The following is a 27,234-nucleotide window of genomic DNA, read 5'->3' on the forward strand; positions in this document are numbered from 1 at the left end:
CTTCCAGATTTTCCTCATGACTCAGGATCAGTTTCTGAATGCTGGGCGGGGCAAAGGCTCCTGAAGTTGCTGAGAGGCACCTCCCCCTATGAGCAGAGCTTGGTACAGCCCAAATAGTTTTCAGGTTAAGAAAGCCAGAATCTTTGTTCAGCCACACTGACTGAACAGACTTAGTTGGGTTACCTGGCTAAGAGCAGCAGTGGCGGCAGCAGCAGCAGCAGCAGCAGCAGCAGCAGCAACAGCAGTAACAGCAGCAGAAGTCTCCTGGGATAACTCAGGTGAGGAGAGATTTAGCTAAAGTTTTATTCGCTGGATATGTTAGCATCTAAGATAAGTGAAGGAATGTTAACTTTTATATTAATTGAATTTTACAGCTATAATTTTATATTCTGTCTCAATCAAATGCATGCACGTTAGTAGTAATTTGGGAACTTCAAAACTAACAGTTATTTTGGTTGGTTATTTTGGGTGCTGTGTGTGGTGATTGTGGTTGTCTGGCAATAAGATTTTTCAGGATATATCTGGTCAGTTTTGTGTGCATGTATGTGTGTGTGTGCCGTACACACCTTCGGATAAATACTTGGTAACAAGGACAAACCTGGAGAGAGGGTATGTGGGAGAGAAGCCTGGCTGACTGTCAGAACTTCTTTCTAGTTTCTGCTGACCCAGAGGTATGGACAGATTATTGAAATGCAGGCAAATCTTGGAGCCACACTGTGTGCAAAAGGCCTCTGAGCCCTGGTAGTGAAGTGCACAGACTGTGCTACGTCGCACAGGAGGGAGTGGCAGCCGAGACTGTCTTAACTCCTTGTCTGCACAGCCCGGGCCCTCCTGCCTCTGGTGACAGGTTGATCTTGGTTATTCCATTGTCAACCCCTGGCCTGGTTTTGTTCCTCTCTGATTCTACCTTTGGTTTAAATTTTGATTTGTAGTTGAGTCCCTGTTCTTCACCCGCAACCCCGACCCCAACTACACAGTTCAAGGGACTTAACTGGGCTACTTGACCAGAGCCGGCTTCTGCTGGGGCAAGAAAAAGAAAAGTGGGTATGTACTGCAATTGAAATAATTGGTTCTAAAGATTTAAAATTCAAAGTTTGATGAAAAGCCCATAGGAAAAGTCAACAAATTCTGCTGTTCTGATGGTCAATTCTGGCTTGCTTCAGGATAAAACATTCTAGTTTGTATTAAGGTTTTATGGAAATTCAGCTAATGCTTCATTCGCTAATCTTTGTTGTGAAATTAGGGACATTTTTATAGTCTGAATGAGTAAACAAAAAATATTTGGGGACTGCTAATTAACTCTTGCAAATTCTTCTGGCAGTTTGTGCATGTATACATGCATGTGTGTGTGCTAATGTGAACATGTGTGTGCAAGAGTGTGTGTGTAAACTTCAGATTTGAATAGCATTCTTTATTAGTCCTTAAAGTTCCTAGCAGTCCAGGAAAAGCTTAAACACTAATGTGGTCAGGAATAGGTTAAAAAGTAAGCTTTTCATATCCTTGGGAGTTTTCAGTTCCTAAATTAAGAGCAGAAAAAGCCCCTTTGTGACCCCCAAACAGTGTTTCTTTGATTAGCCTTGATTTGAAATCATCTCACCTTCTGACAGCTTGCAATTCAAAAACAAAACTCTTAAGTGCATTCTTGCAAGAAGAAGACAATGAGAATTTTCAGAAGCAATGTCTTGCTTGAGGTTTTATGTTTGCATGCTTCTCCCGCCACCTCTTTTTTTGAATAACAACAAAAAAAAAGTGGTGAAAAGAGTCAGTAAGTTCCAGTTTTGGTGGTGACCCTGTTACTGTGTAACCTTGGGCAAGGCCCTTCACCTTACAGTAAAAGAAAAAAGTTTTACTAAGTAGTTTCTAAGAGTCCTTCCAGCATAGCCATCTATAAAAATCAGGATTAGATTCTCAAAGGACTATAAAATTAGACTTTTAGGATAGGCTTATTCAGTCAACAGGGCAGGTCAGCAGAATAGAAGAGGTGGAATAGGGAGTAAAGAATGGCAGAGGGGCCATTTTACACTTTTTTTTTTTTTTTTTTTTTTTTTTAGTGCTTGTGTGTGTCTTATTTGAAGCATGCGATTGACTTTCCTCAGTTTCTACCAAGGACAGAAAGAGAATTTAATTTGCTACATATGACCATTTCCCAATACTACTGCCCTGCATTAGCCTAATCCTTAACAATTAAAATGTCTACTGCATACTTAACTTCATTAGATCTTCCCAATAACACCCTGAGATGGGCAGGGCAGCCATTGTATTTGCATTGTGCTTTGGGGGAAACTGAGGAACAAAGATGTTATGTACATTAAATGGTGGCATTTGGGATTTGATCCTGGATCTTATGACTAGCATGTGTTCTTTTCATGATTTAAAATTGCTTTTATTTTTAAGAGAGCTTTCAATAATGTAATAAAAGGAAATTGTGTGCTCTTTTTTTTCCCTGTGTATATATGGAAAGCACTGTTCTCTGTGTAACATGTGGATGCTGAATTTTTCTCCTTCCCTTTAGAATTCCCATTTCTCTCACCACAGAGCGTCTAATTGTGGGGAATAAAGGGTGTCAATTATGTCTAAAGTGGGCCTACTTCATGCTAGGACAGAGTTGGGGCTCCTGTACTCAAATTGTCTGCAAACCCTTAGTTAACTTCTACCTCCATTTTTTTGGTACAAAATACAGAACAAAGGGGGAAACTGGGAAATGGGAGAAATTAGCTAAAGGCAATGCTCCTGAGGCCCTGTGTTCCCTCCTTCACCTCCTTAAGTGCCCTCACTTCCTCTCCACTCATCCAAAGTGATTTGTGAACCACAGATCTGATTTCCTTTATCAGATATTTTTAGAGCAAAACTTGGTTTCTACTCTAAGGATGACCCTGAGGTAAACAAGCAAATGATTTTTGCTCCAAAAGTTTGCCTAGTTCCCCCATGCTTTCAGGTCCAGTGAGTAGCTAGAGTTTTCACTCCTAGCTGCAGTTTTGCATTCCACGTGGCAGGCTCCCTCAACTCCTCCCTGGCAATTCCCAACTCTCCATAATCTGCTCCCTTGAAAGACATGGTGTTCTTCATATTCTTTTTCTAGGCACTGAGTCTGAGTTCAGATAATATAGTCTAAGATCATTACCTCAGTGCTAAACCCCACTCTCTGCCTCAACCAGCCACGCATGCCACTAGCCTTCGGGTCACAGTGTCCTTCTTTATAAGTGTTCACATTTGCCTCGCATTCAGTAGCTCCCTTTGAGCTAGAGACTTTCTGAGTTTTACTGAAATCCCTCACTTTTATTTTGTCTACCAACTCTTCTCATATGTGGTCTTTTAACTTAAGGGCTCTCTCCTCCTGACAATATTGGCTGCAGTGGGACAGTAAAGAAAACATTCTCTTCTTGACACTCCTCCACTCTGACAGGGCAAATCATTTATGGCAATTCCATCTTTCAAGGTTCTGGTTTTCCAAAAGTTTTCTGAGGGTTAATCGATAAATCCCCAGATGTAAAGGGTTTGGATTCTCCCATGATCATCAAACCAGGAAAATAAAGAATCTTTTCAATATCCACTGTGGCAGCAAATTCTAGGCAGAATGCCTCAAAGTTGGGCATCGTGTTTGTTTTGGAGGTTTTCCTTGTTTGAATTTAAAAATTCGTTCTTAAAAAATGTAGTGACCAAAAGAAGCAGTGTAGTGTGATTGAAAGTCACACGCCAAATCTAACATTAAACAGACCCGGGTTTGAGTCTGCCAGGTTCTGGCTGCTGCATCTCTGAGCTGCCCTTTCTGCAGGTACAAAATGAAGGGCACAGAACATGGCCATAAAACCTGGCCGCTCTGAAGAGAATGTGAACTGAAATGTAAAATGCACATTTTGAATAGTAAATTGCCATATAAGCACTGATTTGCTACTTAAAACATTTTTTCCTGAACAATGGTATATGCAAAGCTCTGTGCCCAGCAACGAGGGGGCTTCAGTGTGTCTCTAGCATTCACAGAGCACTTTCTACTTACTCCAAATTATTTTTACACTAATCATCTCAGTATGTACAGCCACATTGTAAAGGCGCGGGGTTGATAACCTCACTATCTTAATGAAAAAAACTGAGGCACAAAGAGACCAAGGTCACAGAACCAATGGGCACATTTCTCCTGTTACCTACTCAGAAATGGGGGTCAATTCAACTGTGTAATTTTAACAGCACTTGAGACTATAATCGTACTCTATTGAAATTTCATTCGGACTCTTAGCCTGAAGCTCCTTATGTGTCCCCAAAATGCAGGCATTTTCACTCAGAAGGCATTCTATCAAACTTTGACCCATTGATACTAGCTGTACATTCTACCTCTGAAAAGGAGGGATCAGTCTGTTTCTTTAAAATGAGACCTATTTTTTTTTTCAATTGATGCTGCTCTATAGCTAGGTCCTCTTTAAAACAGGGATTCCCTTTGCAGGCTCTTGCCTGCCTCGCTATTTGCCCAAATAGCAAGGGAGACTTATGAGGGCAGATGACTTTTTTTTTGAGAGCAGGAAATGCCCATTTATCTGGAATGCTTAGGGACTAGGAGGTTCTGGCAAACTAAATGTCCTAATTGCCTCAGAATATTCCGCATTTACAGTCCCCAGCCTTTGGCAATCCACCAAACCTAGGGAAATCAAGAAGCAGAGTAGCATTTGCTGTAAGTTTGAGCTTACATGAAAATTGGGGTCCATTTTTAACAGGCTCCACAAAGGAGCCTGGGCAAACATTCAGATTGGCCCTGATGCTGTTTAATTGAAAATTTTTACTGATACCACCCATGCCTTCAAATACAATAAAATATACTAGTATTTAAAACACATGGACAGAGTTAAATCTGATTAACAGAAAACATTTCAGCAGTTTTCAGTGTCCCTGCAGTTCTCAGTTTGTAAAGTCATTGTCAATAAAGAAGGCTATGAAAAATATGTGGTTTTGTTCAGCTTTTTATTCCTATTCCTTGGTTTCAGAGAAATTGTATGCTTGTTGCACATATATTAGAAGTATCATTGCCATAACGTGGCAAGAAATTAAATTTTTTATCATTTTCAAATGAGGTGACTTATTTACTAGTGAGGCATTTCAATGTGATACTGAAAGAACATGAAAGAGGCTAGCAGAGAGGTCTGATTAATATTTTACTTTTTATAAAATAGCAACTGCCTCACAGGTATGCCACACAGATACTTTTTAAAGTGCTAATATAGCCAATTTTGTGGGGTTTTTGTTTTTGCAAAAATTGTCCAATTTTTAACACTCTGAATCTTAAGGTTTTTTTGGTCTCAACCCTCTTTTGCTCATAGAATATAGACTGTAACCCTTAAAATATGTTTTTAGAATAATTGACATCAAAAATTCACAATCCTCTCTTCATGGCAGAAGAGGATCATTAAAATCATTACAACTCTCTTTGTAAATCAAGTTAAGACAGTGAAAACCCTATTATCACCCAAAAGCTATTTGAAATCAAATTTGCCTTTCAAATTATCTTCATAAAAACCAGTTGTTAAGGCCATTTGAGTGTGGGGCACTCTGATACACATTGTCTGAAGAGCTACTATATTAATTCTCCGTTTAACCATGTGAAGTTTCTTTCTTTCTTTTAGAGGAAAGAAAGCAACAGTGTACTGCTATGGGATAAGAATCTATAGTCCACCAAATTAGTGTAATTGAATTTCGGAGTCTGCCTTTTGATTTCAGAGTCTGCAAATGATTGTACGTTAGACTTTGAAGAAAAAAAAAGATCATACAATCTTTCTATCTTTCCTTGTCTTTGGAGGCCATCTGCTGAGCTCTTTTTCTTGCATTAGCCTTCTTGGTTAGTAATAAAACATGCAAAGCTCTTTCAATGATAAAAGAGAAGTAATTGTGCAAAAGAATTGGAAGGGGCTGCTTCTCCCCTTGTGCACAAAGTGTGACTCTCCAAGGCACCAACTTATTCTTTTTTTTTTTTTAATATTTATTTATTTTTTTAGTTATCGGCAGACACAACATCTTTGTTGGTATGTGGTGCTGAGGATCGAACCCGGGCCGCACGCATGCCAGACGAGCGCGCTACCGCTTGAGCCACATCCCCAGCCCCACCAACTTATTCTGAATGCAGTAAAATGATAGTTTTACTTTTATCTTCAAATTTAAAATAGTACTTTGCCTTGAACTCTTCTTTGCCACATAAATGGAAGACTGCCTTTCAAATGATAAACGAGTCATGCTTAACTTGCCATCTTCATGTTAATTATCTATTTTACCAGTGAGAATGTTATTGCTTACATTGCCCCCATTTGGTAGATAAAGAAACCGAGGGTCTAAAATGGTTAGGTGCCTTACCCAAGGCACCTGAGAACTTGTTTCTCCAAAGACAACACTTTTTTTTTCTCATTCTAGGCATAGTTTGACACTATGGGTCCTCCTCTGAAGCTCTTCAAAAACCAGAAATACCAAGAACTGAAGCAGGAATGCATCAAAGACAGTAGACTTTTCTGTGACCCAACTTTTCTGCCTGAGAATGATTCTCTTTTTTACAACCGACTGCTCCCGGGAAAGGTGGTGTGGAAACGTCCCCAGGTAACTTTCCTTATTTTCCCCAATTTCTGTCTCCTTCTTGACCTCCTTCATCAAAATCCTATTTGATCCACTCTTTCCCTTACACAGGCCTACTGTGTACACTATTTTGGATATTAACTTCCTTCCTTTCCCTGTCTCTCTCTCTAGCTTTACCAAGGTATAGTTGAGAAATAAAAAAAATTGTATATATTTACGGTGTACAGCATTATGTTTTCATATACCTTGATTACCACACTCAAGCTAATTCATATGTCCATCACCACACAGAGACAATTTTAAAATGGGAATCTTAGAAAAGCCTGCTATTAGGCCCCCTCTCTCTCTCTCAGCAAGCGTTCTGATTCTTTTCACTGGAATAAATCCTACTACTTCATATTAAAAAAAGAGAAGGCTAGGGGAATGCTTCATGGATCTGTGCTCCCGGCTCTATTTTGAGGAGACCTGAATTTTAGTCAAATTTTGTTAGACAGTAATTTCAAAATATCAACAACAACAACAAAAAAAGGAAATATCGGGACTGGGGATGTAACTCAGTGGCAGAGCACTTGCCCAACATGTGCATGTCTCTGTTTCAGTCACCACCTCTACACACACACACACACACACACACACACACATCACACACGGGAAATATTCCCATGCTTATTATTTTTCAGAAGTTCATTTGAGTAGATCAAGATAATCTCATACCAATAAGGAGAAAAAACTCCTTAAAGTGTGAACATAAATGAAATTAAATCAATAGGGAGAAGATGGATTTGTCGTCTGGGGAAGGAAACTTCTTTTGCTGCTCTTTGGACATCATCACCCATATCATCCCATGGTTGGCCATGTGGGATCCACATAGAACTGCAGCTCTTTCACCATCTATTAATAGTAACTATTAATAGATGCTATGGTTCTCTGTGGAACAGGTATACATTGTGTCTCAAGGCAAGTCTCAGTCCTACAAGAGTGGGCACTCATAGTATAATAAGATATGATGATGGAGTCTGGAGAATAAATAGCAAATAAACATGCTATATGTAAAGGTAGTAACTGAAGAGAAGGATATTCCTCCCGGGCTTCTTTCCAATATGAGTTGCCTGGTGTATAGACCACAGGGGGTTGTTGTAAAATGCAAGTTCTTAAACCTTCACAAAATTTTGAAGATGTTCTATTTAATGAGGTGCACGATGATGGAACCATCTCAGCCAGTACTCAATGGTTGCCTTCTTTAAGGATCCAACTATCACTTTTGCTTGTAATTTCTACAATTTATACTCCTAAATGGAGTTTCAAGAGCTCCTTCAGTTTATGCAAATTGCCACCAGGTGGTGCCAAGATACACTAGTTACATGAAGACTTGTTTTCTGTGCAACTTGAAGTATGTATCTTAGTGTTTGCTTGCAAAGAATGATGACCATTGAAAGTATGAAACTGAGGGCTGGGGGTATAGCTCAGTGGTAGAGCAGAGGCCCTGAATTCAATCCCCAGTAGAAAAAAAATAAAAAAGAATAAAAATGAAAGTATGAGACTGGGAGAAATTTCTTTCCATCAGAAGGGGAACTGCACTTCTCCTGCCTTTCTGTGCCTCTAGTTGTTGATATCTCTGAAGATCACTTTGTTGACCAACAATAAAAATCTTGGAAACATGAGCATGATTCATTAATTGCTATTGATATGCAGAGAGGTAAGACTTTTTTTTTCCCAAAGAAAATACGTGGAGAAAATATAACTAAGTTGTCTAGGAACCACTCTTATAAACTAATGATGGTAATAAAGGGCATAAGTATTTTGTGATGCTTGGCCATGATTGAAAGGACATCAGCTGGGCAGAAGTAGCTGAAAAGGAAGCAGGAAATTGAGAAAGGTTTATTAGGTGGGTGTCTTTTTAAAACAGGACAGACTTGAACATATTTATAGGCTGACGAGTAGCCAGTAAACAAAAAGTTGAAGATGCAGGAGAGAGAAGGACTGATTGATGGGGGTGAGGGCATGGAGGAGGTGGGAGGACATCTGGTGGGCGGCAAAATTGCAAGCCAACATGAAACCATTCCCCAGATGTGAACCAAGCAGACAGCGCTTCCTGTGCTGGCCTGTCTTAACACATATCTTTCCCCCTCTCTCTTGGCTCAGTCCTTTGTCCTTCGCCTTCATCGTCCAAATTCTGTGGATTTAATCCTAGATGGATTAGCAGAGAAGGAAAAAACTTAATAACCATGAAAATAGTCCATTTTTCCTCTGAGGCAACTCTAGGATGAAGGAATGTGGGGGGTGGTGTTTGAACAAGGCGGAAGGGTGGAAAAATCAACATTTATGGAATGTATACTATGGGTCAGATACTGGGTTTAGAGTTTTCTATATATTATTTCATTTCATCCTATGTACCACAGCTTAATAAGGTAGGTATATTAGGAAGTTAGATACGTTAAATTCCTTTGATATAATTCTTTGGTGTAATTTTCCTGGTTGAAAAAAAATAATGGTAGATATAGTGCCCATTTTATTGATGAGGAAACTGAGTCTCCAATAGAAGGTAAGAATTTCCTTGGGATTGGACCACTAACAAGGTAAGATATGAATCCAGGTTTGACTTCAAAGCTCACATGAGTTTTCATTCCCATTGCCATGTCAGGGAGATTGTTATTTGTGTCTCCTCTCTCTCTCTCTCTTTTTTCTTAAGTTAGCATCCTTCTAGGCAGTTCTCACATTCCTTCTATTTGTTGATGTACTTTTGTTGATGTACTTTGATGCTGTACTTTCAATAATTGATCCATACTGTCCCTTTTGAGAGCACTGTGTGAACTTATTCTCCAGTGGGAGAGTCATTTGAGAAATATTCATAGAACACCTGCTCTATATCAGCCTCTGTACAAGATATAGACACAGTCTGCAGTGAGGAAATCCCATACTCATCGAGAAAATGGATACAAAACCATCAAAGATTTAAATAATAAATGAATGCTGAATATATGAAATGCTATTTTCAGGCATATAGATAGTAACTTATGTAGGGTTTTTGAAGATGGGAAGATCATCATAGATTGGAAAGGTTGAGAAAGGCTTCTGGGGAGTAGGAGGAAAAAACAAGATTCTGGACCAGCATCTGAGCCCCCTCAAAAAGCTGTGGATTCTTCCAGGCAGAATGGAGGCCAAGTCTGTGGTCAAGAACCACGTCAAGATTCTCTGGCCTCTCATCAGGAAAGCCAAGAGACAGTGCTGGGCCTCTTTGAATTGGCTCAGGGAGACTAAATTGATCTTTGCCCTCCCCCACCTCATTAGGAAGGTTGAGATCCTGGTTTGCAGGGAAGCTTATACACATCTTGTCTCTTGGCATGCCATATAGTCTCTCACTCAACCAGGGCAATTTTACGAAGTTTCCAAAATGGAGGCAACACGATTAACCTAGTATTTTCTGTCTCTTTCTTCACCCATTTTAAAAAGTCTGCCTTTATAAGCCTCCCATACCTCTAAACATCACTGATAGTTGAACAAACCTAACCCCAGGAAGGTACCCACCTTTGTGGGGCAAAGTTCCCCTTTTCCCACTTCTACTTCCTTGCTGTCTTTTAGGAAGCCTCTTTAGATAGGGATTCTGAGAGTGTTTTCCAATTGTTCAGTGGCATATTATCTATTCACACCCTCCAGAAGAAAACCTATCTCTTTGACTCCTCCAGTGATCCCATGGCTCCAGCTATTGTCCTAGCTTTCTAGGCACATGGGTACATTGCCTGAGACCATGTGCTCCTGGACTTTCCTGTCCTGTTGGGCCTTAACATAAAAAGTCTTAAAAACTTATAAGATCCAGGTTACACTAAGTTACAGTGTAAGACTGCAGGTAGGGCTTTCAGACTGGACTTTGCCTGCCAAATTCTCACAGAAAATCTCTTCTCCAGTTCCTTCCAGGCACTCTGGCTTTTTTCCTGACTGACTCATATCCACCTACAATACTGTCTTAGAGTCAGACACATCTAATCCCTGACTAAAATGGAACCAGGCCCCATGGGAATTTACACAGCCAGCTGTGGGGGGAGAAAGGGCACCTGCACAAAATCTTCTGTCAGCTCTCCTGGGCACGTTTGAGTCCAGGAATTCCACCACCATGGCCCTTGCCCAGTCTTTCTTTGGGAACTACCCTCCCCTGGGCTGTGTCACTACATTGTCTTGATAGAAGGGGAGGGTGGTAAGGTTCTGGAATAAAACAATGGTGTTAGGAATGGAAAGGAAAACCTGATGAGGGAAAATATCAGAAGCAGAATATACAGGCTGGGGTAATAGAATGTGAAACAATAGTAAAAGAGAAAACACTTCTCTTTTACTCTCATGATCCCACCCCTCCCAGAGATCATGTCCCTCCACATCAGTAGTCCTAAATGTTTTTCACTGTTTACACCGAGTGGAGTAGGTCCACATTCTTTCCCCCAGCTCTCCTGTTTATTTTAAATTTTGCATGTGAACTTCTTTCACTTAGTATAATGTTTTTGATGTTTAATATCATCCACGTGGTGCTATGTTTGTTCCTTCTTATTGCTGAATGATATTCCATTGCGTAGATTTAAAAAAATTCTTTACAATAAGCCATTTGGGAACTATACCTGAAGTCTTCCGGCAGAAGTCTGAAGGTTCAAGTGAGAATATCTCTACATAGTGACTTGGTTTTCTATGTTGGAAGGGGAAATTGGACTTAAGATCTTATTCCCAGGTTCCATACTGAGTTTTCCTTGGAAGTTTTAGGAAGCAAAAGAATGTTAAATTATTTGTAAATAAAATTCTCAGTAGGCAAAATAAACTCCTTGAGAGACTTGTGCAACATTGGTCCCTGAGCCCACATCCACCTATAAATGTCCCATATGGAGGTGGCACTATTTTCTAAGGATAGATAATGGCTGCTTGGACTAGCTCACAAAACCCTCAGGTCCCGAATGACAGTTCAGTTTAAATTAGCCCCTGGGACTTTTGGGACTACTTAGGCCTTAGAGTTAGTCACAATGTACCTACTATAGGGCTGACCACACCCCTACCCCCAATACTACTAGATTGCATATACCACTTTTGAAAGTGCCTCCACTCTTCTGGATGCTAGTTTTCTGGGCAGCATTTCATTTTATTGTGGTTCTGGAGGTTTAGCTGGGAACTCAATTCTTACTGTCATCAAATTTCACCTGTATAAAAATTGCTGAAGAATTAAGTGTGGTTAGTCAAAGGGAAACTCATAGGGTGACCCGTGCAGGGCTATGGACCTTATAATTGTATGCCCCCTCCCTGAAGACATCTCTGGGAAGGGGGAAGAGGTGAGGATAATTGAGAGATCCATAATGCTCAGCTAAGATAACATATTTGCTAGAGGAGCTGCTTTGCTTACAGAAGGTTTTGGCTTGAGGGTAGGGGTATTAGAGGACCATTCCAGCTTTACTTGTGATGTTCAGTTCCTGGTTGTGTGTTTCCTCCTAAGAAATTATTTTACCGTGACAAACAGTTCAGTTCAAGGATCACTTCAGCTGTGCCAACACAGCTGGGAGCCATTAGGGGCTCAGCATCTCCCCCCTACTCCCAAGCCACCCAAATATTGTGAATATGTGAGCTGTGACCTCTCCCCTAACTCCCTCCTACCACTCCAGCACGGCTCAGGCTGAAATGTCCCATCTGCACTCTGTGTCTCAGCTTGGAGTTGCAGAAAAACTCCTCGAGCCTTCTTTCTTTAACTCCAACAGGAATATATCCAGTGTGCCCAAAACTAGAAGAAAAGTCAATAAACAGATATTGCATTATTTTCAAGTTATCATCAAAAGGTCCATGTGGCTGTTAGATTTGCATTATCTCACCACTTTTACCATTTCTAATTCCTTGGTTTCTTTCTGGTCTTTTTTGCCTCACTTCTTTAAAGAGGTAAAAGGGAAGGTTTAATAAAGACTAGTCTCCTATGCTTCACATTGTAGTACACACATATAGTATGAGCTTCATTCATATTTAGTGCACTGAATTGAGGAGATCAATGCCTATTGATGATATTTAGCCTGGAACCAAAAGCTAAGAGTCTTTCAAATAATGTAGATCTGCACAATACTATCCTTTATAGGGGCACCAGTAAGCCTAAGGCAAATAGATGGACTCACTGAGGTCTTGAGGTTAGGGAACATAACAGTATGTAGTTATGAAGAATTCAAAATTTTAGGTTTAGTTATCCTATTAACTAGACAACCAGAGAAGCAAGGTACTGCCCCTTGCTGAGCCTCTTTCCTGATCTGTCAAATACTAGATAGTTTTTAAAATTTCTTCTGGTTTTGACATTCCATAACTCTTTTCATGTTTTAAAAATCCATTGTTACATAGATACAATGTATGAAGAGTGGAGAAATAGAAGTGGGGAATAGGCTAGGTTATAAGAAAGAATAGGAAACAATGGGGATTTTGCCCAAAGTTACATTCTACCATGATTGCACACAGCTCTGTGTGTGTGAGTGAGTGTGTGTGTGAGTGTGTGTGTGTGTGTGTGTGAGAGAGAGAGAGAGAGAGAGAGAGAGAGAAAGGATATTCAATAACCAAATATTCAATATATTCAATAATCCAATTCAGATTTACAGGACAATACTCACCCAGTTCCTCAGTGTGAATTCTGTTTATATGTCTTTTTTGTTCACATATGTGATCCCTTATATCTTGAATAGATGTTGACATGTCAGAAGTAATGGTTAAGCCTAGACCCCTGTTGTGAAATGAGTCTTATGGAAATTGAAGATGCTGTAAACTCCAGCTACTAGTAACTACAGAAAGTTAGCAAGTAATTTGTCTTATTAATCTAAAAGTACACTACTTCACATATCAGTGTTCACTTTATTGTTTTTCCAAACTAGGAAACTATAGTATATATCATTTAGATCCAAGAAATCACTATATAACTTTACATCTTGTTCCAAATAAAACAGTAACATCTGACATAGGGAGGGAAAACTATGCTTAATTTCTTAGAAAAAGCAAAGAAACAAAGAGAAAAGAACATCAGGATCTAACGCACCCAACACACCTGCTTTCTGTTCAAGAAGTGAAAAAAAATGGACAGCTCACAACCATAAAAATTTAATAAGATAGAAATTTTCTCCTATGACACAAAGTATTGATGAGACACAAAACATGCATCTTAAACAGCAACAACAACAACAACAACAAAAAACCCAGAAAATCCAAAGCTGACAACCCATCTAACCATCTCCTTTTGGCAGAGGCATGCCCAATTAATCTTCAGTTTGGACTTGTCCCTGCCCAAAATGCCTATTTCTTTCCAGAGTTATTTTGGCTTTTAAAGAATATATGGAATGTTTCATTCTGTAGACCAGACCCTTCATCAAGTAGAATTATGTCCATTTAAAAAAAGAGGGTTGAGGAGCAGAAAAATATAGCTGTCTCTATTTAATAATTTTTAAAAGGCTATATGTCTAGATTTTCTTTCCATTTGAGACTAGGATTTATTTCTGCTGGGTAAGCAGAATGTCAAGGTACAGGCCAACAGCCTCCTCCATGGAACTTTCTCCATGTATCAAGACTTCATGGATATTTCCTGCCTTTGAACACTGCAAGTGCTGATACTCTGTATCACACAATCATGTCTTCAATTATATGGTGTCATGCATGTCACTATGTCTTTGCCCATGCCCATTTCTCTAGCTGCTATGCTCCCTCCCTTGTCCAACAGCCTAACTCTAGTCAACTCAAGCATTACTATCATTGCAGCATTTATTCTATCATCAGGGGAACTTTGAAGCTTCTCCTCTAGGCACTGATAACATTTTGACAATTGCTCCATGTGCTCTCCTCACATCTTGTTGAAATTACATTCTTTGGGTTTCATTTTGCTTACTCCAGAGGGAATTAAACATCTCATAATATGTTGGTGTGGAGACACATACATATACTCCAAACAAATACTGCCCCTACTCTCTGCCCAGATCCCTTTGGAGGGATGTCTCTTGAAGTGCTCCTGTGCATGGTCTATTATTGCTTGCTATTTAAAAAAAATAGTTGTAGATGGCAAAACACCTTTATTTTATTTATTTATTTTTATGTGGTGCTGAGGATTGAACCCAGTGCCTCACATGTGCTAGGCAAGCACTCTACCACTGAGCCACAACCCCAGCCCCAATACCTGCTATTAATGCTATTGTCATCTATATCTATCCAAACATGGTGGAAATCTGGTTGCCATGAAAACTGTTGTTACCTCTGTTTTGTGTTAGAACAGGACTTCCTGTAAGGTCGTTTAAGTCATTTTCCTAGAGCGAGAGACACATCAAATGTTTGCTTTCGACGTCCTTGTCTCTTAAATGCAATCACCCTTCCACGGACAGGTGCTTCAGGAAAAAATCTCATCCTGACAAAATAGGATCAGACTGTAGTGTGCTAATCCTTAGTTTTCATCTTTTAAAGCTCACTGCATGGTGAAAACTCTTCCAAACCCCAATGACAAAGTTCCTCCACAGCACATGTCATGTTACTCACTGTATCCTCTCCTTCCATTTCTCTAGCCACTTCCCACCTGAAAGTTTTCTTATAGCTAGAGGATCTACTGCTTTGTTTTTTCTCACAATCCCCTCAACCTTTTCTTTATCCTATCTATGAAAACCTAGTCACCTATCAACCCTAACCCCCGTTCTCTCTATGTCCTGCCTAGTTCATCTAGGAAAACTCTTGGAAAACTCTTATATAACCAATCACTGTATCCACAGGACATCTGTGATGACCCCCGTCTGATTGTGGGAAACATCAGCAATCACCAACTGATCCAGGGGAGACTGGGGCACAAGTTCATGGTTCCTGCATTTTCCTGTTTGGCTGTTCAGGAGTCTCACTGGACAAAGGTATCTCCCACTCTGTGGGAACTCATTCAGTTTTTAACTTCTTGCCCTCTTTAATAATTTTATGAAAAGATCAGCTTGACATATTCTTAGATTGTTCTATTTCCTGAAGTCACAGATATTTACTAAGTGAATTCCTGCCATTTCATTATAAGAGTTTTCACAAACACAGAAAGATGAATTTTACAGGGAATACCCATATACCCACAATTAGCATTTTACTCTTTTTTTAAAGATTTTTTTTAGTTGTTGATATACCTTTATTTTTTATTTATTTATATGCGATGCTGAGAATCGAACCCAATGCATCATGCATGCCAGGCAAGTGTGCTACCACTGAGCAACAACCCCAGCCTACATTTTACTCTTCTTGCTTTGTCACATATACAAATTGACCTGTTGTTGTCATTTGTAGTACTCTAACTCAGTATTTCTGCATACTTATATTCTGTGCCTACTGGAATATAAAGCCAGCAGGAGCCAGGAAGTCATGGACATATACATTCTTAGCAGAAAAGGTGGAAAAGGTGGAAATAGATTACTGAAAATTTTCTAATAAATTATTAATAGAACAAAAGTTCTTTCTGTGTCTATATAGAATTTAAAGGAACAAAGTAATAACCCTCTATTAAGGACAAAGAACATTTTCTTCATAAAAGCAATTTTAGAATATTATATTTTAGAGTATTTAGAATTAATTTCCTAAATGCAATTTTATTTTGGATGAAAACAAATCTCCAGAATAGACATGAAATTCTGATTTCTTTTGAGGTGGGTGAGATAGAACCCGGGGCCTCACACATGCTAGGCAAGAGCTCTACAACTGAGTTACATCCTCAGTCCTTAAAATGGACATTTTAATATAAACTACAGTGGGCCTTGTATTTTGGTTGTTTTTACTTTTTAAAATGCCTTATTTATGGCTGGGGTTGTGGCTTATCGGTATACTGGTCCCCTAGCATGTTCGAGGCCTGGGGTTTGATCCTCAGCACCACATAAAAATAATAAAATAAAGGTATTGTGTCCAACTACAACTAAAAAAATAAATATTTTTTAAAATGTCTTATTTATTTGTTTAAACATGTAATCATGAATATATTTGTATAGTTTATTTATCATCATCTAGTTTATAGATTGTCTGTGGGAAATACTTAACTCCTGACTGGCCATCCCATCAATCCTGTGTATTCTTGTGTGCATTTAGGGGTAAGTATGGTAATATCATCATCAGCAAAATGGAACTGGGGAAGCAGAAGTTATGGACAAAATGCCCTACTTACGACTTTCTAATCTAGACTCAAACCAGGTGTATTTGGTGTGCTTCCTTTTGTGATGTGGGTTTACCAGGAGTTAATTGTAATCTCAATATCTGGATGTGGTCTGATGAATAACACTTGATTGAATGTGCTTACCTTTCCAGACAATTCCCAACCATAAGGAGCAGGAATGGGATCCTCAAAAACCAGATAAATATGCTGGGATATTTCGCTTCCGTTTCTGGCATTTTGGAGAATGGACTGAGGTGGTGATTGATGACTTGCTGCCCACCATCAATGGAGATCTGGTCTTCTCCTTCTCTACTTCCATGAATGAGTTTTGGAATGCTCTGCTGGAAAAAGCTTATGCAAAGTAAGGAAAGGGTTGTTTAGTCTGTAGTCTGGGTACATGAGGAAAGGAAAGCCACGTGAGTCTTTGGGAGTCCATTCTCTCCCAACCCAATCCCAGAGATAAAACTGGGTTAAAACTTAGATTCAATGCATTGCTTTGGGTTTGGACCTGGCCTACAGAAGTCCTAGTCGAGAAAGGAATCAGTTGTTCTGGCTTCCATTAAATCCTTACCCACTCATAAGACTCCTGGGGAAGCTCTGCTGTTGCTAATTTGAGATCACCTCTTTTGTCCTTGCCTAATTTCTGCTTGTAGAAAGAAACTTCTGCATGGACTGTTCTTGATCAACATAGCCCATGCTTAGAAATCTCTGACTGTAATCTCAAAATATTTCTCATTTCATATCTAGAAAAAAGCCAGCTGGTAAAGATGGGGCAGGGACTGTTTTAATTATTGGGAACATTATGTCCTTGACCTGGAAAAAAATTTTACAAGGGTTACCATGCATATTTGACCCCAGGCTGCTAGGCTGTTATGAGGCTCTGGATGGTTTGACTATCACTGATATCATCGTGGATTTCACCGGCACATTGGCTGAAACTGTTGACATGCAGAAGGGGAGATACACTGAGCTTGTTGAGGAGAAGTACAAGCTGTTTGGAGAACTGTACAAAACATTCACCAAAGGAGGTCTGATCTGCTGCTCCATTGAGGTTTGTATTCACCAAAAACAACCACTCTATGCTCACTCCTGGCAGAAGAGACTTCAAAATTTAGTAGGGAACATTGCCCTTAACCCGGAGAGCCACAAAAAGCCATTAATGGATTTGGAAAGCTAACATAGGCATTGAGTCTTGGCATGGAGGCTGGAGAACTTTAGCTTTTTATCCTTTTGAACCAGTCCTTTCACTGGAGACCAATGCAGCATCCCAGTTGGTGTAAATAGCCTGTGGTAAATTATTCCTCTTTTCTGTTAATATTGTGGGTACTTGCTCAAGGAATGGATTTGCTCTACTAAATTTTATCACAGTTATATCAATTGAGTACAGAGGGTAGTCTGAATCTAAATTTTTAAGTGAATTGTTATATATTTATTTCTTAGCCTTCACTTGTTTTTGTGACAGGTTATATGTGAAGATTAACTTTCTATCTGCATAGGGAGAACTAAATTCATAGTGGAATACAACTAATCAAGGAAGGAGAGCAAGGACTTGTGTCTCTCAATTCATTTTCTTTTTTTTGGTGGGGGGGGGAGTACCAGGGATTGAACTCAGGGGCATTCTACCACTGAGCCACATCGCCAGCGCTATTTTGTATTTTATTTAGAGACAGGCTCTCACTGAGTTGCCTAGTACCTCATGGTTGCCAAGGCTGGCTTTGAACTGGCTATCTCCCTGCCTCAGCCTCTTGAGCAGCTGGAATTACATGCGTGCACCACTGTGCCAAGCTATGTTTCTCATTTCTTATGCCCTTATATATATATATTTCTTTGCTCTCAGTCTCCCAGTCAGGAGGAACAAGAAGTTGAAACTGATTGGGGTCTACTGAAGGGCCATACCTACACCATGACTGATATTCGTAAGATCCGTCTTGGAGAAAGACTTGTGGAAGTCTTCAGTGCTGAGAAGCTGTATATGGTTCGCCTAAGGAACCCCCTGGGAAGACAGGAATGGAGTGGCCCCTGGAGTGAAATGTGAGTGGCATTCCACTTTCACTGCTACATCTCCAAAACTTGTAGTTCTCCCAAACTCATCCTTCCAGGCTGCTAGTGAGCTCTCAATGTTCAGTGACATTTATGAGTTCTATGGGCTTTGTGACCCAGTAGAGGTAAAATAAAGCAACTCTGATCTTCATACCTTTTGTTCCTTTGGCACTTTGTTTACTACAGAAAGTCAATAGCAAGCATAATGGCTTATACTTTTATTGTTTATTTGCATTTAGTTCTGAAGAGTGGCAGCAACTGACTGTAACTGATCGCAAGAATCTGGGGCTTCTTATGTCTGATGATGGAGAGTTTTGGTAAGGAGAAGTTTTCAGTATTAAGGGAATTAAGGCTTCTACTTGGAACTAAAAGGGGTAAATATTAGGTACCATCTTCATTTTTCACCTGCACCCCTTTCATTTAGGATGAGTCTGGAAGACTTTTGCCGCAACTTTAACAAGCTGAGCGTCTGCCGTAATGTGAACAATCCTGTCTTTGGCCGCAAGGAGCTGGAATCAGTGGTGGGATGCTGGACTGTGGATGATGATCCTCTAATGAACCGCTCTGGAGGCTGCTATAATAACCGTGATACCTTCCTGCAGAATCCCCAGGTTTGAGTCAATTATTTTCCTTTGCCTCCAAGTTATCTTGTCAGCAGGAATTCTGGTCTCATCTTGGTTCTCTCTGAAGTATTTCTTTAGCAACAAGACTTCCACGTGCAGCTATTGTTTAATATTCCTAAGCTGAGATCCCTAAGAATTGGTTCAGATGTTTGTAAAATACGGTTGACTATGTCTCTTTGCAGAGAGGTACCTTGGCAACATTATCAAATTTGAGTCTCCTTCTCTGGCTTCCTCTCTCTGTCCATATTGCTTGGTACAGCTGATTGGCAGCCCCTGCTTCCTTATGGTGGTTCCTCATTGGAGAGAGTGGATCTACTATCACATGCTGTCTCAATTCTTCTTCATTTGTTGTTACTGCCCTACTGTTTTCTTGGATGCATATATACGATATTTTTCCTCTTTCATGTACTCTTTCTGTACCAGATCATTTTTCTCAGGACATGAATTAATGCCCTGTCAATGACACTGTCCCATTCATCTGTCATTACAATGCTATTCCAGATGACACATCAGTAGTCAAGCTCAGGCACACCCCAAAGTAAAAAAAAAAAAAAAAAAAAAAAAAACCTCAAATATCCCAAGCCCAGATTTATAATAACCTGGATGCTCTTATATTCAAATGTGCTAATGAGTTAACCTATAGGAGACAAGAATTCTGACTGTGTCACTGTGTCATTGCCCATGAGTGCATAGCTTCTTTTGACAAGCCCAATTTGGCCAGGCATTTTGGAGAACACTAAGACTGATGCACTAAGTTACCTAATTCATGCTTTTTTAATGCCCTTTCCATCTTAATTGTCCACAAAGGAAAAGCAAAACTCCTGTTACTCCCTACCTGGCCTCACGCCCATTTACAATCTCGGAAGTATTTCAATAATCAGACACATATACCAAACTGGAAAAATGGCTTCCCTTGTGTGCATATGCACAGGATTGACTTTTGTGGGACTTACTTATGCATCTGTTTTCTGTTTCTTTCTCAATGGAAGAAGGGAAGGGCACAGAGATAGAGAAGAAAGAAAAAAAATCTGATTAATTTTACATTTATCTCTCAATAGCAACATGATTCCTGAGACAATGTTTGGAAAGTTCTGGTACAGGCCTTAGCTTCCCTAAAGTAGTGATAAGAATGCATCAATCCCCCAAGGAAGTGTATCCAATCTTTGTACAAGCCACATGTCTGGCCTGGCATTATGAGGCTATCCTGGGGCCCTGCTGCAATGTCAGATTGAGTAAAATAAGAATGTTTTCTGTCTTTATGATTTCTGGAATTCTTCTGTATAGAGCATTTAAAAAACAATGGGACAACAACAACAATAATAACAAACCAAGTTAGATGCAGTGGTATACGCCTGTAATCCCAGCAACTTGGGAAACTGAGGCAGGAGTATTACAAGTTCAAGGCCAGCTTGGATAATTTAGCAAGATCCTGTCTAAAAAATAAAATAAAAAGGGCTGTGGATGTAGCAAAATGGCAAAGCACCCTTGGATTCCATCCCAGTATTGCAAAATAATAATGATAATAAACTAATAACATCAGGAACTTATGAAACCAAAAACATACCCTTTGATATCAAAGGCCTAAGAATAAAGTTGTCTCTTACTACATGCTGATTTTTTTTCTTGGTACTGGGGACTGAATCCAGGGGCACTTAACCATTGAGCCACATCCCCAGCCCCTTTTATTTTATTTTATTTTATTTTTTTAATTTTGAGACAGAATTTCACTAAGTTGCTGAGGCTGGCTTTGAACTTGCAATCCTACTGCCTCAGCCTTCTGAGCTGCTGGGGTCACAAGCATGCACCACTGCACCTGCTACATGATGAATGTTATAAGGAGAAGCAAGTGTAATTCTATACACTTAACAAGTGAATGGATTATCTGTCCACAGTCCCATTGTCTGGTCAATAGTAAATCCCAGAAATTAATTCAAGGTTCTGTTTCCAAATGTAGAGTTTCTTCCCTGAAATTTAAGCAGCTCATCTGAAATGGGAGTGCTAATTCAGCTCTTTGGTGGCCTCTTTCCCTTAGTACATCTTCACCGTGCCTGAGGATGGGCATAAGGTCATCATGTCACTGCAGCAGAAGGACCTGCGCACTTACCGTCGAATGGGAAGACCTGACAATTACATCATTGGCTTTGAGCTCTTCAAGGTAAGAATGAGCATTTATAGCAGGTGGATTCAAAATTAGAATGGCTTAGAATTAGGGGAATTATGAAAGACCCAGAGCTAAAGAAGACAGAAGACATAAGACATCCAACACAAAAAGTATGATGTGAGCAGAATGGAATATTTCATCCTATTTCAATTCTAGGTGGAAGTGAACCGCAAATTCCGCCTCCACCACCTCTACATCCAGGAGCGTGCTGGGACTTCCACCTACATTGACACCCGCACAGTGTTTCTGAGCAAGTACCTGAAGAAGGGCAACTATGTGCTTGTCCCAACCATGTTCCAGCATGGCCGCACCAGCGAGTTTCTCCTGAGAATCTTCTCTGAAGTGCCTGTCCAGCTCAGGTTCAGTTTCCTTGGCAAACCCCTCAAACTCCCGTTCTCTGCTTTGCCTTTACAACTAAACCTTTTGACCCATCTCCCTCTGTGCATACACTCAATAGGACAACATATTCAAGTCAAACCTAACTAATTGAAATGATGGTGGTTGAAATATTTCTCAAAGTAGGGGCTGGGGATGTGGCTCAAGCGGTAGCGCGCTCACCTGGCATGCATGCGGCCAGGATTCGATCCTCAGCACCACATACAAACAAAGATGTTGTGTCTGCCAAAAACTAAAAAATAAATATTAAAAAATTCTCTCTCTCTCTCACTCTCCCTTTAAAAAAAATAAAAGAAATATTTCTCAAAGTGGGGTTATGGGAAATTCCCCAGTGAAAGTCCGAGCCTCTGAGCTCTGAACTGCCATTTAAGGGGAGCAGATCTATTGCCCAAGTTTTTCCATTTATATTTTATCTTCTGTTCTCTGGCCAACTCTGTCTTTTCTTCAACAGTTGGCATTCCTCGGTGTTCTCTGTTATGTCCTCAGTGCCAAGTCACCAAACCTACCTTTTCCCCTGAACCCTGCCTACTCTGATCTTTATCTGCTATTTCTCAAAATATTCATAAAATAAAAGCCATGTCTGAGGAGGAATGCACTAGGCCACATTGTGTCTCATGCCTTCTTCAGCAATGATGCCAGCTTTGGCAGGCCCATGTCATCAAAGGCTATGTTTCATCAGATGACACATCTTCTTTTTGATGCTCTAGGGAACTGACTCTGGACATGCCCAAGATGTCCTGCTGGAACCTGGCTCGTGGCTACCCAAAGGTAGTTACCCAGATCACTGTCCACAGTGCTGAGGGCCTGGAGAAGAAGTATGCCAATGAAAGTAAGAACCACGGGGGTGTCTGGAAAGAAAAAATTCTGCTTCATTCATTGCACATATGGTTAGAAAAAGATGATCAGAAATTAGTCTCTCCAGTGGTATTTCTAGTCTAGAGAAGTCAAGAAGGATGTCCACCATGGTAGGGAATGGGTTATTAATGTCTTTGGGCAAGGTCTATGTAATATTCATTTTTATACTTCTATATGAAACATGTGTAAGGCAAGGAAAGAGGGAATAAAAATCTTGAGTCCTAGATCATTCTGGTACCCAGGTATTATGCTAAATGTCCCAGATTTCACTTCATGAGATAGCCTCTTGTCTATCTAGCAAAGAAACTTAAATCACTGTGTTACAAATAAATGTCACTTTATTCCAGGTGTAAACCCATATTTGATCATCAAGTGTGGAAAGGAGGAAGTCCGTTCTCCTGTCCAGAAGAATACTGTACATGCCATTTTTGACACCCAGGCCATTTTCTACAGAAGGACCACTGACATTCCTATCATAGTCCAGGTAAAAATATGAATAATGTTTGTAGGGGCATTTATATTTTCTACAGATTGTTCCATGTGCCTCACATATATTTAGAATGCAGAGCAAGTGTTATCCTGTGTGTGTGTGTGTGTGTTTCATTTGTTTTGAACTTAAAAACACTTCTCGCCAAGCACAGATATGATCTTTCTTATTCATTTCCACCCTAAATCTACATTTATTTCATTGTAGGCAGAAACCTAGATATTCATGAGTACACTAGTTAGACCAGATATTATAAAATCCCATGATGGATAGCATATGCCAGTTCAGAGGACCCTTACATTGCTAGGTCTTCTGCAGTCTGGCAGTTTTTCTGACTTAATAATAATAACAATTCTGACATCTACCTTTAGGTAACCCATCCCATAGATTAATGATGATCCTGAGTTCTTTGTTCTGGATTTTTATCTATATTCTTTGAGATATCCTCCTCTCAGCCAAAGGGCTATCAGGAAAGAAAATATCTCTTGGTTATATTTATTTATTTATTTTAGAGATGAGGTCTCATTATATTGCCCAGACTGGCCTCCAACTTGTGATTTTCCTGCCTCAGCTTCTCAAGTAGATGGAATAACCAATGTGCACCATCACACCTAGCTGTTCCCTTGGTTTTAAAATGGATCTTTTCAAGCTTGCTATTAGGGTTCTAAGTGTCACTGGGTAAGGACCAGTCTCATAGAAGGTTGTTCATCTTCATTTCCTTGACTTGTTTCTATAGGTCTGGAACAGCCGAAAATTCTGTGATCAGTTCTTGGGGCAAGTTACTCTGGATGCTGACCCCACTGACTGCCGTGATCTGAAGTCTCTGTACCTGCGTCAGAAGGGTGGTCCAACTGCCAAAGTGAAGCAAGGCCACATCAGCTTCAAGGTCATTTCCAGTGATGATCTCACTGAGCTCTAAGTCTCCAATCTCAAAGAGTCCTGACACAGTTTTCCATCCTTTTATTTTATGTCAGGTGCCAGGTGTTAGATAAGATTCACAATCATTGAAAAAAAAACACAATAATTTACTCTTCCTCTCTTCTGTTAAGTTTCCCATACCTCCCGATCCAAGTAGCATCAGTAGCTACATAACCTATATACCTCCAGCAGCTGGACGGGGGAGGTGACAGTCCTATCTGGAGATCATACACATGGTGTGCTAAGAAAAGATCTTTGGGGCTTCCGGGGGTGAGATTCAAGCAGGACAATAACAGGAGCCTGGACACCCTACAGCTGTCTTTGCTGATTTTAGTTGCCCAGTATATTTTCCCTGTAGGTTTTGTTGAGGAAGGAGGAGGGATGATCAAGGCCAAGCTGGTCTAGCCTGACATTCCGGCTTCTGACTTGATGTTAAAGACTTGTCAGCAGCATTTCACCCAGCAGCCAGAGTCAACTTTAAAGGCCCCAAACCTTACCACCACCACCGACAACCACCATCACCACCACCACTACCAATACCACCTCCGGAAAGTATAGTCCTGCCTTAACCTAAGTCACCCCCCACAGTAAGTTTTACCTTCATGTTGAGGAAGCTTCCTAGGTGCTTAATCAAAAGCTGGAGTTCAATGTGGCCTAGAGTGTGAGAAGGGCCTGTGCTTCAGCTCAGTGGAAGCCAGCTTTGTGCACAAGAGGGAAACGTGGAAGAAGCTGCAGTGGGAGACAAAGCCTCTGTCCCCCACCCATCCACACACACCTACACTCACAAACGCACACATGGGCGTTCACGAACTACCGTTCAGGCAGTCAACGGGCGAGAGCAGGGACAATTAAATATCACACACGGAGAAGATGAGAGAATCCATCCAGGAATAGTATAGCCAGTTTGGGGCCCCTGACTGCAATGTGAAACCTCTTGCTGCTGCTAGGTTTACAAACAAGCCCATTGTCCTGTGCCTCCTAATATCATTGGTACTGAAGACCCCATCTGGGAGCTTGAGACTTTGAGTCCCAGCCAGACTCCTCAAGCAATTCTTTCAGTTGAAAAGCTTCACTCCCTGGGAGGTGTTTGTTTGGCCTCTCGTTTTTTCAGTACTTCTTCAGAATTTTCTCTAGAGTTAAGTCATTATGAAATCTTCCTCCCTCCATCTTCATCTATCAATAGTCTACCCCTCCTTCAAAGCCCAGCATAAATGCCACCTCCTCCATGAAGCCCTCCCTAATCCCACCCCAAACCCCCACCTCTGACAATATTTCAATATTTCAACGCTTCTGCAATGATTAAAAAATAAAGAAATGTAGTTGTAGTACTTAGACTAGTCCCGCACGCATTCATTTTAAAAATGTATTTTGTAGTTTTTTTTAGCTCATTCATTTTCTACCATGTTTTCCAGTCTGTGTAATTTCTGCAGTGCCTTCACCACACTGCCTTACATAAACCAAATCACAATAAAGTTCATATTCAATAAACTGACCGGTCTTGACTTGAATTCATGGCACCAAAGAGATGGCAAGAATAGCCATCTGTTGGGACTTGGAGGTGGGGGTACTTCATGAAACTTGAGCCCAGGTACAAGACTGCTGGATTCAGAGATCTTGGCTGTACTCTGATGCGGTTCTTTGTCTAGGCGGTAGTATGGTTGGGAGATTGAGAGGGGGCTTCTTTTATTCTATATTTAGGGACACTTGGGTGGTACTTGCAGTTATCTCTATTATGGAATTCTTCTGGAATTGGACTCTTGGCCAAGGAAAGATCTGCAGACTAAAGAAAATTACAACTCCTCTCTTTCAGCATCTCCATCATAGCCAAGTGGATATGAAGGCTTCACTCATTTTCTTCCATGGTCAACCTTCCATCTTCCCAGTCTAGGCTAGGCTATGGAAGATGCTGTTCTCATTTTTACTTGAGCCATGCCTCTTGACATGAACGAATGAATAGCTAGGGCAAGGGTCTCCAAGGGAGTAGCACAGCAAAACACTTCTCAAACACAGTCATTATTATTTCCCTGCAATGCTAGCCCAGTACACATTAGGAATTTGATATGGTGTATTTATGTTAGAAATGAAATATCCCATACAGATAATGTAATCATTCTATATGGTCACCAGATGGCACTATGATATTACAATAAAGCTAAAAAATGTTACCACTTTTTCTTTTCTTTTTCTTTTTAAGAATGAGGATTTTCCTCTAAATCAAAAATAGTAGAAAAGAAAAGGAGCTAACATCCTTGGGTTATCTGCTGTATGACAGACTCCAAGCTCAATGCTTTATATCATGATCTCATTTTACTGTCAATAACAACCATATGAAGTGCTTTCATTATCCCTGTTTTTCAAAGATAAGGAAGTTAAGGAACAGAGATGTGAAATAAGATGCTCACAGGCCTGGGGTTATTGCTCAGTGGTAGAGTGCTCACCTAGCACCTGCAAGGCCCTGGATTTGATCCTCAGCACCACATAAAAATAGATAAATAAAATAAAGGTACTATATTCAACTACAACTAAAAAATAAATATTTAAAAAATGCTCACAGTTGCTCAGAAAGTAAATGATGGATTCAGGATAATATCCTTTTGACTCTTGAACTTGAGTCTTTTCCATGAAAATTTGCTGTGACCCAGAAATTGGGAACATCTCACCTACCTCTATATTACCAGGTGTGTAACTATAATATTGTACCAAGGACTGTGCAAATAGCATACAAAATGTTTTCTCAGAATTTTTACCTCTTATAGTTCATCTATGTATATAATGTGTAGTTAGACTTGGTTTTCCCAAAAGGAATCTAATGCACTAATACATTCCAAAGTATATTTTCTTTATTCTTTCTTTTCTTCTGCCTTTTTTCTTTCTTTCTTTGAAAGCCAAGTTCAGTTTATTTCATTTTCACACATACAAATGGGGACTATCCATCATAGCTCTCATAGGGGTTTCAAAGAATGAGTGTGGGTGTGATATTGATGGCAATTTATTCTTTTATTGATTAAAAACATCCATCCTGAGGCTGGGGTTGTGGCTCAGTGGTAAAGCACTTGCCTAGCATGTGTGAGGCACTGGGTTCAATCCTCAGTAC

General features: G+C 40.1%; 1 protein-coding gene across 1 annotated transcript; it reads left to right on the forward strand.

Moving 5' to 3' along the window:
- Window positions 1-115: 115 nt before the first annotated feature.
- On the forward strand, window positions 116-25,628 carry Capn6 (calpain 6). Its single transcript, XM_015497919.2, has 13 exons — window positions 116-278; window positions 6,385-6,564; window positions 15,264-15,395; window positions 16,813-17,021; window positions 17,519-17,711; window positions 18,498-18,691; window positions 18,940-19,017; window positions 19,125-19,311; window positions 21,356-21,478; window positions 21,641-21,843; window positions 22,588-22,709; window positions 23,083-23,219; window positions 23,959-25,628. The coding sequence occupies exons 2-13, from the start codon at window positions 6,400-6,402 to the stop codon at window positions 24,139-24,141; spliced, it is 1,926 nt and encodes a 641-aa protein (XP_015353405.1). The 5' UTR covers window positions 116-278; window positions 6,385-6,399; the 3' UTR covers window positions 24,142-25,628.
- Window positions 25,629-27,234: the final 1,606 nt, after the last annotated feature.

Source organism: Marmota marmota, unplaced genomic scaffold, assembly GCF_001458135.2.
Source record: "Marmota marmota marmota unplaced genomic scaffold, marMar, whole genome shotgun sequence".
In the NCBI taxonomy this organism is placed as follows: domain Eukaryota; kingdom Metazoa; phylum Chordata; class Mammalia; order Rodentia; family Sciuridae; genus Marmota; species Marmota marmota.

Bases quoted from the DNA above. Each gene is read 5' to 3' on its own strand.
- Capn6 (XM_015497919.2), top strand. From the start codon at position 6,400: ATGGGTCCTCCTCTGAAGCTCTTCAAAAACCAGAAATACCAAGAACTG. The intron at 17,712-18,497 runs GTTTGTATTCAC...CTTTGCTCTCAG, and splicing joins TGATCTGCTGCTCCATTGAG to TCTCCCAGTCAGGAGGAACA. The intron at 18,692-18,939 runs GTGAGTGGCATT...ATTTGCATTTAG, and splicing joins AGTGGCCCCTGGAGTGAAAT to TTCTGAAGAGTGGCAGCAAC.